At 38.7% G+C, this 21,122-nt stretch overlaps 1 protein-coding gene across 3 annotated transcripts in view; it reads left to right on the plus strand.

Annotated features, from left to right (window-relative positions):
* Rngtt (RNA guanylyltransferase and 5'-phosphatase) overlaps positions 1-21,122 on the plus strand; it is a 205,511-nt gene that overhangs the window by 26,541 nt on the left and 157,848 nt on the right. For all 3 annotated transcript variants that reach the window (XM_055599433.1, XM_055599434.1, XM_055599435.1), the window contains exons 9-10: positions 12,380-12,515; positions 17,179-17,250. In XM_055599433.1, the coding sequence (XP_055455408.1) occupies positions 12,380-12,515; positions 17,179-17,250 (208 nt within the window). The remainder of the gene's footprint in view (positions 1-12,379; positions 12,516-17,178; positions 17,251-21,122) is intronic.

Raw genomic sequence — 21,122 nt, forward strand, 5'->3', positions numbered from 1 at the left:
TAATAATAATAATAATAATAATAATAATAATAATAATAATAATAATAGACAGGGTTCATGTTCTTGTACAGGTCACAATTCAATTGATTTTTAAAAAAGAGAAAGCATTAGAGCACAAAATGAAATGTAATTGTCTTGAAGGGCCTGGCACACACTCTTATAATGCAGGGTTAGTGAAGGATGCTAACTGCAGCAGCAGGAGGGAAGCTGGGATTGGCTTGCCAGGTAACTGATAGAAATCTCTGTGAGTTCTGGTCCTTAGACACTCAAGATTGCTTAGTCTGTAGGGAGGGAATTGTTACAGAAGTGACTCCGTCATCTCTTTGTTCTTCGGAAGCGTGAGAGTGCAGTGGTTACCAAGCTTCAAGTCTCCTGGTCACAGCAGCTGGAGCTGTGGTCTCAGCGACATAGAAGGTCCTTTGTTTCAGTCTTCATGGGGGGTGGGCATTTGGCACCTTAAAAAACATCTTCTTTGATATGATTTTATTTTCTTTCTCTGTGTGTGTGTGTGAAAGAGAGAGAGAGAAAGAGAGAGCGAGAGAGAGTGAGAGAGTGCACTTATACACTTTCATGTAAGTGGGAGTCAAGGCCAGAAGAGGGCATCAGATCTCTTGGAGCAGAAGTCATCTTTGCAGCAACAGGACATTCCGATGGTGATCTGGAAGGCAGAGTGTATACTTGTTGAGGGACAGTTGCCATGCCAGTGTGTTATTATTATTTTGGTGACTGCAGGAGAAAGAAAGGTGATTTCCTGGAGAACCACACCCTGCATCCCCCTCTCCAAGGGCCCTTCCAGGCCTTGTCAAGGGGAAATCTCATGGTCACTTATTGTATAGTTACTCCCCCAATTCTTACTTTTAGTTATCTATTAAGGGAATCTTTTTTGGTATTTGATGAGAGTTTTGACAGATTATAGTAGTGATTAGTTAGTGTATCTAATAATGAGTGTCAAATGTTGTGTATTATGTATAAGATGCAGAAATGCAAGCAGAACTAACTTGTGATCATGTTTTTCTATTATTATTGTTGTTATTATTTATTCCGGCATATCTTCTTATTCTCAGGATCAAAATAGAACTTTTATATGGTCAAGAAGAGAGGAAAAATTTACTGAATGTAACTTTTGGGCAGGTTCTTCAATGCCACTTCTCTCTCTTATTTTGTTATCTGTTAGAACTTGATTTTTTTTTTTTTTTAATTTGAATGTTAAAGATGGCTAGGGGATTTTTTAATTCAGCAAGTTTCTTATTAAGTTGTGAATTTTCACTCTGTAAATCTCGGCTGGGTCCCAAGCCTAGATTCTGTGGTGCTAACAGGTTTCTTTCTGTGTAAGGCCAGTGTACAACTGGGATCAACTGGGATCACCCTTTTTGTTGTTGTTTGTTTTGTTTTTTTGAGAGAGGTTTTCTTTGTGTAACAGTCATAGCTGTCCTGAAACTCACTTTGTAGACCAGGCTGGACTTAAACTCATAGAGATTCCTCCTGGGATTAAAGGTATGTGCCCCCACTACCCGGCTGGGGACCAAGTTTCAAAGTAGGACTTTGGGAAGGAACTTTCATTTCATACCTGGCCCCAGTGCTTACTGTGTCTTTGCTGTGTGCTGTGATACTATTTCCTTACACTGTGTCAGCTGTTCTGTTCTGTTTACATGGTAAGGCATTTAATTATTTTTTAACTTCTAAAATTGTGGCAAAATACATGTAATATAACATTTATGTTGCAACTACCCTCTCCCTTTTATTTCTCTTTTGAGACAGTTCAGCTGGCCTGGAGCTTGTGGTCCTCCTGTCTTAGCATCCCAAGTGCTGGGGTCACAGATGGGATCACATTAGGAGTATGCAGTGAATTGGTATTAAGGCAGGCTGTCATCCGCAACATCAGCTCCATTTAGAATTTCGTTATCTTTTGAAGCGGAAACTCTACTATACCCATGGAACAATAGCCCCTCCTTCTCTTTGTGTCGCCTCTGGTGACCCCATTGGGTGTACAGTTTTAAGTACTCCAGGTTACTCCTGTGAGTCCACGCAGCACTTGTCTCCCTGTGGCTGGCTTCATACCACTCTCAGGGATCATTCTAGATACATCTGAGCGTTTTCTGTTGAAGACTGAATAACATTGTATGGTCTATATGTACAGCATTTTGGTTATTTATTGCTCAGAATACACGGGCTGCTTCTGTGTCTTGGCTGTTGTGAATATTGCCCCTGAAAACTTGGACACGATGACTCTATTAACTTTAATGAACACCTTACAAGGTGAAGACTTTTGCTGAGGAAACTGGGACTGAGAATGATCAGGAAACTATATAAAGATATAGCAGTTTTTTCTTTCTTTCTTTTGTATTTTTGGTGCATATGTATGTGTTCATGTTCATGTGTATGTGGTTGTATTTGAATGAGTGTTTGGCTTAGTTAGGAAGTTATTGCTGTGAAGAGACATGACCACAGCAACCCTTATAAAGGAAGACATATAGTTGGGTCTGTCAACAGTTGAGAGGTGTAGTCTATTATCATCATGGAGGGAAGCATAGTGGCATGCAGACAGACATGGTGATAGAGAAGGAGCTTAGAATTCTGCATCTTGATCCTCAGGCAGCAGGAAGAGACTGCAATGCTGGGTGTGGCTTGACCATCTGAGACCTTGAAGCCCATCCCCTAGTGACACACTCTCTCCAACAAAGCCACACCTCCTAATGGTGCCCCTTCCTATGGACCCATGGGATTAGTTTTATTCAGACCACCACAGTGGTATGGGTTTGTGTATGTGCCATCATACATCAAGGCCAGAGGTCAACCTTGGTGTGTTCTTAAGAACACTGTGCACCTCTTTTGGAACAGGATCTCTCATTGGCCTGGAGCTTGCAAATCAGGTTAGAAATGGCTGGCCTTAAGAGCCCTAGATATCTTCCTGATTTTTACCATCCCAGCCCTGTGTTTTTACTTAGGTGCTAGGGATTGAATTTAGGTCCATGTTTGAAAGGTGGGCACTTGAGCAACTGAGCCTTTTCTTTTCAAAAAAAATTTATTTTTATTTTTTTTTTTTTTTTCAAAATTTGAGACAGGGTCTTAACTATATGGCCATGGGTGGCCCAGAACTTTCTATGTAAACCAGCCTGGAATCAAACTCACACCTGCCTCTGCATCCTGAGTTCTGGGATTCAGGGAGTGTACTACTGTAACTGGATATTTTATTTTTAATTATATGTATTGGTATAGGAGGTCTCTGCAGACACCATGGCCAACAGAATGTTGATCCAGGGGAGGCTCATTTAGTAGCTGATGTTGGCTTAGATATGGAATGTCTTGACACCAGATAGTTTATTTTAGGCATATTTAGGCACAACTCAAGGTGGAAAAAAGTTTCTTGGTGATTATTAACTCAATCCCATGTATACAACAAAACTTAAGGTATTACTACATTGAGACTCTGTTGTGAAGTACAAGTGATGTTTTCCATAAATTTAGATAGTTTCTATAGGTTAACTGAGAAAACAGGCTCAAGATAAACAAGCTCAAGATAAGGGTCTGGGAGGAAGATATCACCATAGATTGACTGAGAGAACAAGGTCTGGGGGAGTCCATCTGGGATGTCACAGAAGTAACCAGCCTTCAGCTTATACATCTCTCTGAAGAGACGGCCTGAGTGTTTAACCTTTATTGTCTCCTTAGTGACTCCTAAGCAGGAGCAAGTATAGGAGTGAGAAGAAGCCAGATGTGTCCATTCTCTGAAGCTGGAGTCACAGGCTATTGTGAGTGCCTTCATGTGGGTTCTGGGAAGTGAACCCAGGGCCTATGCAAGAGCAGAAGGTCTTTCAACTGGTGAACCGTATTTTTAGTCTTCACATGGTTTTAAAATTGCATGGTTTGGAACACATTATGTCTCTAACTTATTCTACACTTGATTATTGGTTTTACCTGTCCTTTATTCATGGGGTAGGATGGATGAGTCTGGGATATGATGCTGGGTCCTGTCCTTAGGCAAGCTCTCTGCTAATGGTGTTTTGTTATTTTTTGTTTTTGATTTTGTTTGTTTTGTGTGTGTGCATATTTATTTTTATGCTTTGTAGAAGTCTAATTTTTTCTGGTTGAAGAAAATTTCTTGAAATAGAAGTTTCTATAATTTTGAAAACAATTTCTTTTGATAGAACAACACTCGTGATATTTGTAAATCTTGAAGATTTAGCTGTTTATTGTAGGCATCTTGAGTTTTTACTATTTAATTGTAAATTATTTAAAATAGAAACAAATACTACTCTTTAGTGAGTTTTCTGTAGACTGGAAAAATCAGAGTTCTGTCAAATTGTGCAACTGCTGCAGGCCTTTCATTTAGTATACAGTTCATTCAAAGAGAAGAGATTGGATAGAAAGAATTGATATTTCAATTATTAAGTAGATAATGGGCTTTGTAGTTTAAAATTAAATAATACACGTTGTCTGTTTAATCACCATGTGCATGTAAATCATCCCATAATAGAATGAAGCTGATGGCTTTAAGTGAATTTAAGACCACGAAGCCTTAATCACATCTGTCTCATGACTAATAATATGATTTGAGGATTGAAGAAAACCTAATCCTTGTAAAGTGTTCTGCTGTGTATGTAGACTCAGTACATCAAAACTAAATTACCTGTAGTATTGGAGTGTTTTAATAATGTTCAGTAGAAAGCTTGGCTACTTTTTGCTGAATGTAAGGTATTTGAACTGTGTCTTTATCAGTGTTACTAGCAGTAGTAAAAAATGGTGGCGATATGGGAGCTGTGTCATTTGCACAGACATGAAGACCTGAACCCCTAGGTCAAAAGCGGGGTATGGTTGAAAGCTCATGGAGTGAGGGCCAGAGACAGGAGGACTGTTAGAGCTTGCTGGCTGCTGGCCTAGCTCCAGGTTCAGTGAGAGACCCTACCTATCTCCTGATGGCATCAACAAGCTGTGGGCCAGTGGCAATGGTGGAGGACTCCTCCTTTCAGTGGACTAGGGGAAGGGGATGGGGGGAAGAGGGAGGGAAGGTGAGACTGGGGGGAGTTGAGGGAGGGGGCTTCAGTCGGGATATATAATGAAAAAATTGTGAAAAAAAATGATAGAGCAAGACAAACACTCTTCTGGAACATGGGGGTTGGGGGAAGGGTGGGAGAGGAGAGGAGAGGGGTGGGATTAGACTGTGGTGTTAGTGTAGTCTGTATGTTTTCTTGTTGTGAAAATGAAAACCTTAATGTGAATTTTTGAGTTTTTAGGAGTTTAAATGATGGCTTTCTCTTTCTTTAAGGTTTTGAAGTGTTACACATGTCAGGTAAACACAGTAGTAGTAGGTTTGAGTTTAAACTCAACCTTTAGATTATGGTGTTTCATCATCTTGTTTCTTTTGTGAAATGTCTGAAACAAGATTTTGGGTTATCTTATTTTCTTCTCGTTTGATTTTATAGAATTTTAGCATAAGTAGTGATTAGATTCTCAGATTATCCCATGAATTTTGCTTACTTCCTAAGGTAGCTAAATTATCTAGTTTGTATATCTGCCACAAAGGTTATGAAACTTACTGTAATTGCACTGTTAACTAAACAATATAATTGTAGCATTAGAAGGTTATAAAAAAACTATGTTGGATAGCTTGAAAACTCTTAGGGGAAATGTGATTTTATAAGATGAGGAGATAGATATTTCCCATGGAGGTTGTAGGAACCATGTTATCCACAACATAGTTGTGGGGCTAAAATTTAGCCCTTGTAATTCTCTTTGATGCAGACATATTGCTAGCTTTGGTTCATGAGTGGAACTGAGTAAAGGTCATAAGGAGGAAGGAATTTTAAAAATATATAAAATGTGCTTAAAGTTTCAGTTTCTTTTGAAATTTGGGGATAATCTAAAAAATGTTTGGTTTAAAGAAGACATGGGTATAGTTTTACAAAAGAGATGATCAGGGATGGGGTTGACTAAACAGAGACACAGAGGCCAGTATGCATGCATCCCATGGGGAAGGGAGGAAGCTGGCAGTTGGCAGATCAGCTGTGTTTGTATTATTTTTAGAATAAAATGTGAGAAGTGGTGTTAGTGAGTAATGGGCAGGTCTAGCTTTTCTTATGTCCAGAAAGTTTCTGAGTTGTCCTTTGTAAAGTGACTTTACACTCTGCATTTTCTTTTAAGGTGTTTGCAAGTCTGCTGGGATTAGAGTGAGCAGAAAGGTAGCAGTGGTTAGGTAATGGAGTCTTGTGAGGGAGGAGATCCACAGGGAAGCTTAACTCAGCATTGTGTACTTGTCTCTGTCAAAAGATAAGGTGTGGGTGTCTTGCCTCTGGGTATGAGGTTATTCTATATAAATAGCTAGTATTACACAACCCTTGGTATCAAGGATATGCCAGGGACATAATATTGGTGTTATGTCATAGGCACACTGAATTTTTACACAGCTGAAGAGAGTGGGGGAAAACACAAACCCACAAAACTAGTTTGGGTTGGGGTGGAGGTGGAGGACAATCATCCTTAATAGTGTTCTTGATGGTGGAGATCAGCTTTGACTAATACATCTAAAGGAATGTTTTGGAAGCCTCTGGGAGAAGTAATCATAAGAAGTCTTGACAACTCTATCACCAGCCTTGTTTCTCCCCTCAGAAGTTTTAGATCCTGAGTGGGAAATAATGGAATGTCACTAGCTCCAACTCTTGGTATTTGTAATTTTGTTAGATGTGTATGTATTGCAAGCTTTGGTTCATGAATGGAACTAAGAAAAGGAAATCAGGAAAAAGGCATTTAATAAATATATAAAATCTACAGTCAGGATAGAAAGTGAATAAATTGTAGAAAAAAAAGAACAAAGCTAATATGTATGTTTTTAAAGTTTCAGTTTCTTTTATAATTTGGAAAGAATCTAAAAATGTTTGAGTTAAAGAAGACATGGGTATAGTTTTACAAAAGAGGTGATCAGGTATGGAGTTTCCATATTAATGGGAAATTTTATTGTTTTAAAATAGAGCCAGGCATGGTAGCACATGCCTTTAATCCCAGCACTCAGGGAGGCAGAGGTAGGTGGATTGCTGGGAGTTCGAGGCCAGCTTGGTCTACAAAGTGAATCCAGGACAGCCAAGGTTACACAGAGAAATCCTGTATCAAAAACAAAAACAAAAAGTAAGAAAGACAACAGTGGATACTGTATTTTCTGGGATATGCAGTATGTAGTCTGTCTGTTCAGTGATAGACTCAGAATTTTCATCCTTACAAATTAGTGTGATAGACTTTCTTGTACATAGCCTTGCTTTAGGATTGAGTAGTCACCATGTGTTTAAATGGACATGGTCTATAAAGACAAACAAATATTTGCTTTCAAAGGCTAAGATAAATTTTTTGAAATGTAAATTTATCATCAGAATTGTGAATTGGTGGTAGGATAATCAGCTTTATTTTCTCTTTGAAGTACGACTCTAATGTGCTGTTACAACTTTGTCTGCCGTCTTCTTTGTGTACTTTCTAAATTTTACTAATGCAGTTTTTGGGGATTTTGCTAGACTGTGTAATCTCAGTGATAAGAAAGATAAAAGTGGATTCTAGGTTGCCTGGAAAGTTGCAGTGAAACAATGAATGGATATGGCTTTTCTGTAAATATTGACTGTGTATGTACCTTTGTAGAAGGAACATTAAAACCCTAAGACCTTTTTAAGCCTGCCTCAGCTCTGAATACTGACACAGAGACTTATATTTATTTCTTATAGCTTTAGGCCTTGCCTAACTTGTTCCCAACTAGCTCCTATAACCCTGGTTATAATATATTTTATTTATATATCAATTATATAATCAATAGTTTATATTAATATGTAGTATAAATGTGATAAATTTGTTAATATAAACCTATGCTTATATTAATCTATCTTCTGCCGCATGGTTTGTTACTGCTTCTTATGTCCGACTTCCTCCATGTCTCGTAGGCAAATCTTTTCATGTCTCTTTCTTCCCAGAGTTTCTATCTCTGCCCGGAAGTCCTGCCTCTCCCCTGCCTTTGCTATTAGCTGTTCAGCTCTTTATTAAACCAGTCAAAAGGTGAAGGTAGTGTATGTTTGCAAAACATTGAGACAAGTGATGTTCTCTGTTGGTACAGAAATCAGCATTTGAACAATACAAAGACAATCTTTATACAGTGGACAAAAAGATCGTCCCAACAGAACACTGAATCTAGATGTTTTATGCATATTTGTGGCCCCAGTCCTGGGCTGTGGAGGCTTCCTAGTGCTGTGCAGTTTGGGAGTCTTGAGCATGAACCCAGCCTGGGCTACGTAGCAAGATCTGTTGAAAAAAACAAAACCAAAACCAAAACCAAACCAAACCAAAACAACAAAAAGCAAGAGAGAAAAAGGACTCAGTGAAATTTTGTCTTAATGAAAATACATATGAGCATAAATAATTCTTAATGTTAATATGCAATAAAAATAATTTCTTAAAGAATCTATGTTACACTAGTGGTTCATGTACTAAAAGTAAATCTATAGTTAGGTACTGAACCAATACCTAGTAATATATGAGATAATTGTCTCTTTCAAAAATAATCTGGCTTACTTTGATAGTCTTGGGAGTGATGTCAGAATACTTTCTATAATCTTTAGCCTTTGTTCCTGAATATGAGATAACTCATTATTCATTTTGGTCCTGGGGTCTGAACCTAGGGCCTTGCACATGCTAGGAAAGTGCTCTATCACTGATGTGTATGTGTTCTTAGCCCTGCTCATTTCTTCCTGTGAGTAACACATAATAGAAGGATGTATTGTTTGGAATGATTAGGATTGAGGCCAAAAACTGTACTTCAGCAACTTGTTTCAGAACCCAAGTATTAATATATCTAAGAGAATCCCTGAATGGTAATTTTAAATAACTTTTTCTTATTTCTAGATATAGATGTTTTTCAAATGAGCAAATTGTAGTAAATTGTATCCTCTAAAGCCTTTTTGTTTTTGATCTTTTAAATTTGTTGATATACATGAGTACACAGTATTTAAAAAAAAGTCTATTATCCATCCATCTATCTATCCATCTCTGTCTCTGTCATCTGTCTGTCTGCTTGTACCGTGTGGGAGTCATGCATTTGCAGTTTCTGTGGAGGCTAGAAGATGCATTGGATCCTGGAACAGCCGTTTCAGCTGATTGTGAGCCGCCGTGTGGGCACTGGGTGTTGAACCCATGTCCTTTGGAAGAGCAAGCTAGTGTTCTTAAGCACTGAGCTATCTCTAAGCTCTTACAATATATTTTTTAATTGGTAGTCTGTTTAAAGTAGAAAATTTAGATCATAAGATAGACACATCCATTTATATGTGTGTATCTTAAGTAAGTATATCACTACTTTAGAAATATATATTTTGTGTGAACATCAATTCTTCACTTCTGAGTATCAAGAGAAATACAGTGTTTGTCTTCTCATGAAAATGTGTTAACATAAACCAGTTTTCTTGAATTATGCATGCACATTAGAGTTCAGTTTGTGGATTTGGGGGCTCAGTAAGACAGATATATTTATTTATATGTTTCTCATGTTTTAATTTCTTTAAATTTTTTTATAGATTTTTAAATTTTATTTTGTGTATGTGATTGTTTTGCCTGCATTTATGTATATATAATAGGTGCCTGGTTTCTAGGGAGTTCAGAAGAGGGTGCTGGCTCCCCTGGTACCGAAGGTTGCAGATGGTAATGAGCTATTCTCTGGATGCTGAGAATTGAGCCCTGGTTCTCTGCCAGAACAAGTGCTCTAAACCTTTGAGCTATCTCTCCAGCCTATCTTAATTTCTTTTTTTGAGCCTGATTCTGAGGCATATAGCTGAGAATGGCCTGGAACTCCAGAATCTCCTGCTCCTGCAGTACTTCTGAGGGCTAGTGCTGCATATTACTACCCCTTACATTTGGCCTAAAATACCCTAACATGTATGTGCGTCCTCATTTTCTGAGAGAATGATACAGTCTTTGTCTAAATTAGTTTTTTGTTAAATACCTATTGTTAAATACTGGCCCCAAACCTTAAAGATGATGGATTGTGTATCTTCTGTAATGTGTTTGTAGACAGTGTCATAATTGCTTCTTACTTGACATTTTCTCATGTTGATTTAAATTGCTTTTGGAACATGGCCCAGAACATTTCTTATTTTTTGCAAGAAATCTAATTTCTTCCTATAGCATAGGAATTACTTAACTACTTTTAAAAAGCATGTGCAAGAGAGCCTTGGGAGCTAAGCATTCCTGTGGCTTTTGAACCTGCTGGGTTAGTATTTGGTTCATCAGTTCTTTTCTCCAGAGTAAGGCTGATAGATACATTTCTTAGTGAAGCTGAGTTTCTGCTCTTTTGTTTCTGTTCTTTTTGTTTATCCGGCCACATCTATTTTCACATGTAACAAAGGCCCAAACAGTCAATCCATCACCTGTCTTAGGGCCAGCTGTAATAATTATTCTAGGAACAGCAGTGAATACTATGGCCACCCTTCCAGAAGCTCCTTTGATACTCACCATTGCTCTTTTTCCTGTTTTTTGTGCTCTTTTTGTGCTTGTATCAACTTTCCTGTTTTTCCTCACCTTTACTAAGTACACACAGTAAACATTTATTATGTGAGCTTCTATCTCCTTGTTTAATGTTTCTTCCATCTCCCTATTTGAGTGGTTTACATGTTACTCACTACTCTTTAAGTAGGTAGCTGGGTGGTTCATTGTTTTCCTCTGTTTTCAGTGTTATATCCTGAATGTTCTTCCACATCCCTGTCCCCAAGAACTCACTGTGTAACCACAGTTGACCTTAATAATCTTCTCATCATCTTGCTTTTATCTTTTATCTGCTTGGATTGCAAGCCTCTGCTGTTATTACAGATTTCTGTGCTAGGGCTTTGTGTCTGCCAAGCAAACACTCTGCCAACCGAGCTGTACCCTAACACTACCCTTTCTCACATCAAATACAGTGTGGCTGAACTTGAATTGCTTCTGACAGGATCTTGCTATGTAACCTAGAGCAGGCCTTTTGATCCTCCTACCTGTATCCCCTAGACTTTTTTATGTGATGTGCACATGTGTGTTTATGTGATGTATGTGGAGAATTTTTTTTTTTTAGACAGCATTTCTCACTGCAGTGTGGAGCTCACTGATTGGTCTAGCTTGGGTGGCTAGTTAGCCCCAGGGTTCCACCTGTTTCTGCCTTCCTCACACTGGGGTTTCAATATGTGCCTTAACACTTGCTCTTCTATAGGGTACTATATTAGTAACTTTTCCATTACTGTAATAAAGACCAAACAACTTGTGGACGAAAGTTATCTTACAGGTTTAGAGGCCACGAAACAGGACAGGAGGCAGCTAGAGCAGCTCCTGAGAGCTTATATCTTGAGCCTCAAGCAGAGGCAGAGAGAGCAACAGGCCTGGACACAGGATTTGAAACTTCAAAGCCCATCTGCAGTGACACACCTCCTTTAATAAGGCCACACCTTCTCATCCTTTCGTAACAGTTCCACCAACTGGAGACCAAGCATTCAAACATGAACCTGTGGGGGTCTGTTCTCATTCAGGTCACCACCGGTACTATAGATCAAACAGCAAGCACTTCATTGAGTGAGTGGTTTCCTCAGTCATATTTTTTAAGAGAGACAAGTTTCACTGTCTTCCCTCCCCATCCCCCCAAGCAGGGTCTTATTATGTAGCCTAGTTGTTCTAGAACTTGCTCTGTAGATCAGGCTGGCCTTGAACTCAGTGGTCCCCATGGCCAAGTTCTGGGATTACAAGTTGTGAGCGCCACGCCTGGGGTAGAGCTCCATCCTTGACTTGCAGATAGCATGTGTGTAACTTGATTTCTGAAGAATGACTACTTTGTTAGGTGTTTAAATTTCTCCCTATATTGGTTGGGATAAAGGCTAATGAAAATTCTTGTAGCTGTGTTCAAAATGTTTTCATTTTCTAGTTATGAATAAGAATTCTGACATTCTGATATTTTCCTGTATCATAATATTAATTCAAGGAAAAGAAGTAACCTGTGCAGTTGGTATGGTAGAAAGAGCATTGAATAATTTGAGATCTGTGTTCTCTCACCTTTGATCTGGGAAGAGTGATACTGGTTTGTAAAACACCATATGTGTAGTGTGTATGCAGTTTCAAACTTTGAAATTTAATCAGATCAAAAGTAGAGAAACACTTTTAACATACATCATATATGTATTCTTGACATCACATTATCTTCATAAAAATAAGACTTCCATATTTTTATGTTTCCTACAGAAAGTAAAAGCAAAAAGAAAAAAAAGGTGTGGTGTTTTAGTTTGTATGATCAAGAGAGGGCTGTAGTAATCATTCCATGAAAAGGTCAGTCTAGGCAAACAAGTTCTGATGTTCTAAAGAGCCTGTTCTTGACTCTGTGCATTCATACTACCTTTTAAATGTTTTATTACAGTTACATGATGTTGATTGATGGGACAAATGAAGTTTTTATGATTGACAGAGATAATTCAGTATTTCATGTTTCAAATCTGGAATTTCCATTTCGTAAAGATCTCCGCATGCATTTATCAAATACCCTTTTGGATGGAGTAAGTAAATTACTTATATGTATTTTTTAAAAATTAAACAATATACTCATTGTTAGCATGTCTAATTTAGATTCAAATAGAATTTTTATTTAAATGTTGAGTTTTATTTCTTGTCTGTACTTGCACTGAATAAGTTCCCTTTTAATGGTGGGTCTAGCTGAGAAGGGTAGTCATCTGTCGTCCCAGCACTGGGGATGGCAAAAGCAGAAAGATTGCAGTGTGCTCACGGCCTTCCAGGCCTAACAAAGTGAGATCCTGTCTCAAAGACAAAGCAAGCAAACACCAGTTACTTCACTTTGAGCAAAAACCACATTTTCCAGGTATTTTCTTTAGTAGAGAAAATTGTTTGTGATATGGGAAATGAGTTAAATAAATCCTGTATTGATCATAAGGGAATAAAATTAAACCTTTGTTTTTATTATTTAAAAGGAGTTATTTATTTTAATAATTATGAAGTGGCATTTTACTTTCTTCCCTGATAATACCTTTTCCCTATTCAGTTCTAACAAAACCTGGCTCTTTTAAGTAAAAATGAAAGTAATGCAGAACACTACAAAATATCTGACAAAAGCTGAGCTTGGTGGCACCGCTTTAATCTTGACATTTGGGAGGCTGAGACAGGAGTATATAGCAAGTACAAGGCCAGCCTGGGCTCAAAACTCCTGGCTTCCAAGATTGTGTCTCAAAAAGTAAAAAACAAATCAAACTGAACTATCAAAGAAAAAGCAGTAAAAGATAACTGAAATTCCTGATGTTGTAATAATTGTTTGCCTATGTGAAGGGCTGGAACTTTCTCAGTACAAGGTGGTCAGTGTTGAAAACTACAGCACGTTGATAACATCATTACCGAGAACTGAGTTTCCGCTTTATTTTTGAACAGGAATTCAGTCTTCTACAGACTGAGTTCCAGAGCCCTCAGCTTCTGCGCTCAAGTGCTGTGCTGCCACAGCTGGCTGCAGAGCATAGATCCTTTTTTAACATATTTTTATTACCATTTATTACAGTTTATTCAGTTTGTATCCTGGCTGTGTCCTCCTCCCATTTCCACCCTCCCTCCCTCTTCTCTTCCAATGCCCCTCTCCTAGTCCACTGATACGGAGGTCCTCCTCCCCTTTCACCTGACCCTAGCCTATCAGGTCTCATCAGGACTGGCTGCATTGTCTTCCTCTGTGTCCTGGCAAGGGTGTACCCCCCAGGGGGAGGTGATCAGAGAACCAGCCATTGAGTTCATGCCAGAGAAAGCCTGTGCTCCCCTTACTATTTACTAGGGAAGTATAGATTCTTAACCAGTTTGTTATAAGCATTAGGGAAGCTAAGGGCCTACTGTAGTCTGAGTATTCACAGAGCCTTTAGTTTGGCTGAGAGAGGAGTGCCCTGATCAAGTTATGTGCACATAGAGACCTGTCCTTGTTCCTCATTTTCATAAAGAACTGAATGCATGCTTTTAAAAGTGATTTTTCACTTAGCAGTTTTTTTTTTTTTTGCACTTATTATTTGATGTAAATGTCTGAATGGTACACCTGTCTGTAGAAATACCATAATTTTGAAATTCCAAATTGTTTTTGGATTTCTTGGGACTGGATTCACAGGCAATTGTGAGCTACCATGTTGAGTGCTGAGGGACAAACCTAGGCTCTTCTGAAAGGACAGTCTGTGCTCTTAAGTACTGAATCTTCTTTTCAGCCACTGCAAACTGTTTTGATGAAAGAAATCAGGTTTAAAAATTACTTAAAAGGGCTGGGCGTGGTAGCGCATGCTCTTAATCCCAGCACTGGGGAGGCAGAGGCAGGTGTTATCACTGTCTGGTCTAAGAAGCCAGTCCAGGACAGCCAAGGCTACACAGGGAAACTCTGTCTTCAAAAACACCAAGTAAATAAGTAAATAAATAAAGATGGCTAAGTGGGTCTGTCTGGTCACCTGAGTTCCATCCCTCTAACCTATGTAATATGGAAGGAAAGAACCTACTCCACAAAGCTGTCCTCTGATCAACTCACACATTTTATGGCACCCGAGCCCTCAGCCATATCGTGTGCATACACGGTGGTGATAAATTACAAAAACAAAATGTGAAATAAAAAATTACTTGTTAGGTAAAGAACTAATAAAGGGTAACTTGAGAAAATTCTAGGTTTAAATTGAAAAAATATTCATATAAATTTTTTGATTGGTTTGTATTTTTTAATAGTAGGCTCTCCTATGGTAATAATTAAGTCTTGTTAATATTTCAGTATATTTGTACATTATCTGACCAGCAGCAGCAGCAGTAACAAAGAATATGATCATTTCCAGCTAGATATGTTGTAAACCTGCAATTCTAGTGCTCAGCAAGTTGAGACAGGAGAATGCTAAGTTCAAGACCAGCCTGGACTACACGGTGAACCCGTTCCCAAAGATCACAGCCGTGGTTACTGTTGAGATTGCTCAGTGGATAAAGGCTCTCGCTGCCAAGTCACTGAAGACTTGTCCCAGAGAGCCACCTGGTTGGAGGGCACCGACTCCTAGCAATTTGTCTCCTGACCTCTTTACATGCTACAGCATGCATAGAAATTTTCTCACACATAAGTGAATATAAACACACACACAATACAGTAAAGCAAAAACAAGCATCTCTTTTCCTACAGTTGCTTCTATATGTCATGATTTGCAATATACGGAAGTGAAACTCTGACCAAATGATTTTAATTAGACAAGTGGAAAATAACGATGTAATTTCTTTGGCTAGTTCTCTTTTGGTGGACATTGCAATTGTCCTTTTCTTTTTTTAGATTTTTTCTAAACATTACTTAAATGTATATCCTATGTATTAAAAATATAGTTTTATGCTGAAGATTACTTTTTTATAGTATTTATTTATGTGTTCATTTGTGTATGTGTACATTCCATGACTTGTGAGTGGAAGGCAGAGGACAAGTTGGTGTTGGCTAACTTCCTCCACATGGGTCTTGGAGATTGAATTCGGGTTGTCCATTTTAGTGCTAGGCATTGTCACCTGTAAACACTGGGTTTTGATTTGTTATTTTTTCACCACTGAGGAACAGAATGACTTCTCTGTTCTAAGGAACAGTATGTATAGCGACTCCAGGTGCTTCGCTGGCTTCATCAGTTGTTCCATCAAGGACCTGACACAGTTTGTCAGTTTTGTCCTTTGTGGTGAGGTGGTAAATACTGGGACATTGTGTAAGGTGGTTTTGTCTGGTGCCTAATCTTTATTTTTATGAGGCTTACCACCTCACTCCGTTGTGAGTTACTACTTTGCTTCTAAGTGCTCCTGTTTGGGTCTTTTCTAGTTTTCCTTTTAGTGTTCATCTCTTTCCTGTTGGCTTATGAGGTCTTTTGTTTTATTGGGGCATACTTTATGTTTAATTTTTTGTTGTTGTTTTCATTTCATGCCTCTAGCACTTGTATAGTACCTTCCTGAGCTCTGCAGGTTAGGTAGCAGGCAAGAAGCTTCCAGCCCAGCTGAGCTTGAGTTTTCTCTGTCCTATTGCCAGACTGTGTTTTGTATTTTGGGCTGTTACTAAACATACAAACAAACAAAATCACTTGCTTGTTTGTCTATTATTACTCTTTGTTGTTGTTAATACATTTTTCTTTGGGCTTTTTAAACCAATATTTAAAGGAAAACACTTTTTTCCCCTGGATCATTTTATCACATAATTTGTAAGGGGAATTACTTGTCTGCTATCCAGACTTAAAAATTCACTTTTTCTAGCCACAGTTTTTGAAAAGAAGTATTAACTGAAATCTTGGGTGCCACCTTGTTATTGCATCAGGCATTCACATGCAGATGTGTAAGTAAACACATTTTGGTCTTCGGTTAAAATAATAGACTTGATACTGGGGCTGTCCATCAGGTGGCAGAGTACTTAGCTGTCATGAGTAAAACCTGGATTCCATCCAAAGTGCTGTGTGACGAGGGCCTGGTAGCACACACTTGTAAGCATAGCACTGAGGAGGTGTTGGCTTTGAACATTACTTTCCTGCCTCTGCCTCCCTGGCACTGGGATTGCTGTTGTTCCAAGCCTTATGCAGAATTTCTTTTGACCTTTTATGACTATGGTAGATTCGAAGTGATCTTTGTATGAAAAAATTAAAAAAGTCATGTAGGAAATTCAGTCTATAATAAGACTAAAGTGATTAGCATATTATAAAATTTTGTACAGTGATTAAAGTTATTTATCAAAATGGTGTTGCATTTCAGAATTTCAAATTCTGTTTCTTACATCTAAATACTGCTAGTAATCCAAACACAAAGCAGAATATGCTATAGCCATTCAGCTATAAAAAGCTTAGAAATAGTTGTAATGGTCAAGTATATAAATCCAACACTTTTAAGGTTGAGGCAAGAGGATTGCCAAGAGTTCCAGGCTAGTCTTGGCTACCTCATGAGCTGTAGGCTGGGCAGGGGCTACATAGTAAGAACCTGCCTCCAACAAAACTATAAATTCTCAGTCTAAAACACAAGGAGGTAACATAGATTATTTCAGTATATATTATAAATACATAATAACGCTTTTTGACATGCTGAAAACTTACCGATTTTATAAGTGTGCTCCCTGACATCTTATCAAGACATATACTGAAGATTTATACTCTTCTCTATATTATATTCTAGTCAAATTAAAGAAATTGCTATTAAAATTAATCTTTTTTTTTCTTCAAGGAAATGATCATTGATAAGGTAAATGGACAGGCTGTTCCAAGATATTTGATATATGACATAATTAAATTCAACGTAAGTACCTCTTATTATTTATAAAATTGTTATAATTGTCACTGAGATAATTTGTATACTTATATATATATTAATACTTTTTGGTGGTTCTAGAGATTGAATTCATGGATTCACATAGGCTACACAAGTGCTTTGCCATTGAGCTACACCTCCAGTAGTAAGATTACAAGTGTTTTTAGTGAACAGAAAAAGTGTTCAGTCAGATGGTGACACATGCCTGGAGGAGGGGACAGGAGGGATAAGGAGCGTGAGGCCACCCTCATGAAACTCTGTCTCGAAAAAACAAAAATCATGTAGTCATTTACTTAAGCCACATGGAAAAAATTTAGGAATTTGGAATTAAAGTTTTTAAGATTTGAAGATGTATAGCAGTGTTTTTTTAATTTTAATTTTTATCATTTATTTATTTATGTTATGTACATTGATGTTTTGCCTGCATGTATGTTGATCCTTTGGAATTACAGATAGATGTAAGCTGCCATGTGGGAATTGAATCCAGGTCCTCTGGAAGAGCAGCCAGTGCTCTTAACCACTGAGCCATCACTCCAGCCCAGCAGTATTTTAAAAGCTATTTTTAGGGGGAATGTATTTTACTAAAATAAACTGTCCTATTAAAATTCAGGATTACAAAGTTACTGATGAGCATTTTTTTCTGAATATTTTCATTGTATATAATATAAATTTTTGGTTGAATTTTTATAATTCAAACTAAAGCTTCCAATTAAGAACTTGAGAGGAAACATCAGCTTTTCATTTTGTCCCTCCCTCCTTCCTTTCCTCCCCTCTCCCTTCCTCCCCCTCCCTCCTTCCTTTTCTTTATTTTTTTGTGAGTTGAGTGTTTTGCCTGAATGAATGAGTGAGCTCCCCTTGTGTGCCTGCTCATGGAGGCCAGAAGGTGGCATCATATTCCCTGGAACTGGGTACTGGGAACTACACCTGCCTCTGCACGAGCCACAGTACTTTTAACCACTGAGCCATTTCATTTCTCCAACCAGTTCTTGTTTTTTTGGTTACTATTTATAGTCCTTAAAACTGGTACTTTGCGAAATCAGCAATTCTTACCAAGTGATGTTTCTTGATCTACAACTATCCTCTCAGACCATGGGAGTGCCTCTGTTTTCTTGTTGAGTGCAGCAGGACTGTGTTCTTTTAACTACGATTTTGAGCTACACTTAAATATATGGTCAGTCAGGGTCTTCCCCACTCTTCTGGAAGAGACACTATGACGGTGGGAACTCCTTAAAGGGAGTTTAATTGGGGCTTGCTTAACAGTTTCACAAGTTAGGTTTATTTTCATCATGGCAGGAAAAGAGAGAGGGAGAAGAAAAAGAGAGAGAGCCAGGAGGGTAGAGATCTAGAGAGAAAAATAAGGAGAGAGAGACAGAGAGAGACAGCATTGGGCCTGGTGTTTCAAAAGCATTGGGCTTTTGAAACGTCAAAGCCACCACCATTGACACCCTTGCTCCAAGAAGGCCACATCTCCTAATCCTTTCAAATAGTACCTTTCCCTGATGACTCAGCTGTCAAATACATGAGCCTGTGGGGGCTATTCTTATTAAAACCACTATAGTTGTTTTTTTTTTTTTTTTTTGGCCTAGGAACTCACTTTTAGCTAATAGCTTCGAGTATTTGAAAAAAATAAGAAAACTTACATCATGCAGAAATGTACAGAATATATGAGTATCTCATTTATTCATTTATTATTATATGTATGTGAGTGCATGCCTTAACTTATGTATAGAGACTTGAGGACCACTTTCAAGAGTTGGTTTTCTGCTTCTACATGTGGGACCCAGGGATCAAGTACAGGTTTTTAGGCTTGGTGGCAGGTACTTTTTTTTTTTTTTTTTTTTGAGACAGGGTTAATATGAATAGCCTTGGCTGTTATGAACTCACTTTGTAGACCAGGCTGGCCTCAAACTCACAGAGATCCATCTGCCTCTTTCCCCGAGTGCTGGGATTATAGATGTATGCCACAGCGCCCAGCGGGTGGCAGGTACTTTTCCTGCTCAACCATTTTCCTGGCTTCAAACTTGCTAAACCTTAGTAATATTTCTCTCTCTCTTGTGTGTGTGTTGTGTGTGCACGCGTGCATGCGGGTGTGTGTGTGCTCCCTTGCTTGTCTCTGCATGCCTGTGTGGAGGTCAGGGGTCATTGTCAGGTATGTTCTGTTTCTCTCCATCTTATTTTTTGGTACAGTCTCTTACTGAACCCAGGGCTCCTTGCTTTGGCTGCGTAACCTGGGCAGAGAGCCCTTGGGTCTGCTTGCCTCAACATCTAGTTTCCAGGCTATGCAGTGCCTTGCATTGCTTTTATTGTGGGTGCTGGGCAACGTGCTCTTTATCTACTGAGTCATCTCCCTAACCCTACACTTTTGTTTTTTTAAGTAAATACTTACAAATCCAAGAGCAAACTCGTGTACTGCTGATCTTATTCTCAGTTCTCTTTCCAGGAGAGCCCTCTGCTGTGAATTTAGTATTTATTGCTCTCTTGGATGTTTTTAAAAACATTTTCCTCACCTTTGTTTGTATCTCCAGATGCAGGAAGCATACTTTTGCCAGGTTTCTAGAGTTAGTTGCGTACTCTGTATGACCAGTTTTTGTGTTTTGCATTGTGTTCTTGAGATTTACTGCTTCGTGTGGAGAGTTTACCATTCACTTGAAGATTTTCTGGGCTTTGTATTCTATAATAGAATGGATTCTTTCTTTGATATGCAGCAGAGTTTCTGCTCTCTGCTTTTCATTGTATACATATATAAGTCTCTCTAGGACCGTTCTCACTGTTGGGATCTATTCTCTCAGGATTTTAAAAAACTTTCATTATTATTATTATTATTACCATTTATTACAATTTATTCCATTTGTATCCTGGCTGTGGTCCCTCTCTCCATCTTCTCCCCCATGCCCCTCCCCTAGTTCACTGATAGGTCCTCCTCCCCTTCTGTCAGACTCTAGCCTATCAGATCTCATCAGGACTCATTCCATTGTCTTCCTTTGTGGTCTAGCAAGGCTGCACCCCCTCCTCCCCCAGGGGGGAGGTGGTCAGAGAGCCTGTCTCTGAGTTCCTGCCAGAGACAGCCCCTGCTCCCCTTACTGGGACTGCACTTGGATCTGAGTCTAGGGTGGCAGATTACTTGGCTAAGGTGTTTGGACTTAGACTTAAATGTAATAGGGCATCACTTAAGAGGTTCAGTTGTGGTGACGGTGGATGGTGCTTTTCTCCTTTGAAGGAGAACTTCACTGCCAATGTGGGTGGTGTTTGGAAGTGAGGAATGACTGGAGGCAGAGCCCAGAACAGTGCTTTGAGTGTCTCTTGCCATCTGTTCTCAGTGCTTCTGCGGGTGGCTGTCCACTGCTTTCTGTACTGTAGTCCTTGTGGATGTGAAGGTGATCTGCTTTCTGTTGTTTGGTTTTATGGTATATATTTTAGTAGAGAATTTACACTCCTTATAGGTCTTTCATATGACAACGTGTGTGGGGAGGTCTTGTTTGGGCCCTGTTACTTTTATAGGTATCTGAGTACTCCTAATAGACCTAATAGGGAAGCCTATCATTTTAGGTTTCCCATCTTGGTGGGGATTCTATAGTCCTATATGAACTTTGTCCTTGTTTATTAACTTTTCCGCAGTAAATATCTTTTATGAACAGTTCTGCCTTTTTGTGGAGAGACCATCTTAGAAACTACCTACCTCTTGCTCACTTTGTGTTCGTTCCTTGTTCTTAGTTGAATGTATAAGTTGTTACCCTTGCAGAGCAAAGAGAAAGACAACCCAAAGCATATGGTGCTGCTCTTAGGAAACATTAGGTTGGGTAATAGAGATTGGAGAAGGGGGGCAAGAAGGGAGTGACCATTTCACAAAATTTTAGTAGTCA

This window comes from Psammomys obesus, unplaced genomic scaffold (assembly GCF_907164565.1).
Source record: "Psammomys obesus unplaced genomic scaffold, mPsaObe1.curated_primary_1811, whole genome shotgun sequence".
In the NCBI taxonomy this organism is placed as follows: domain Eukaryota; kingdom Metazoa; phylum Chordata; class Mammalia; order Rodentia; family Muridae; genus Psammomys; species Psammomys obesus.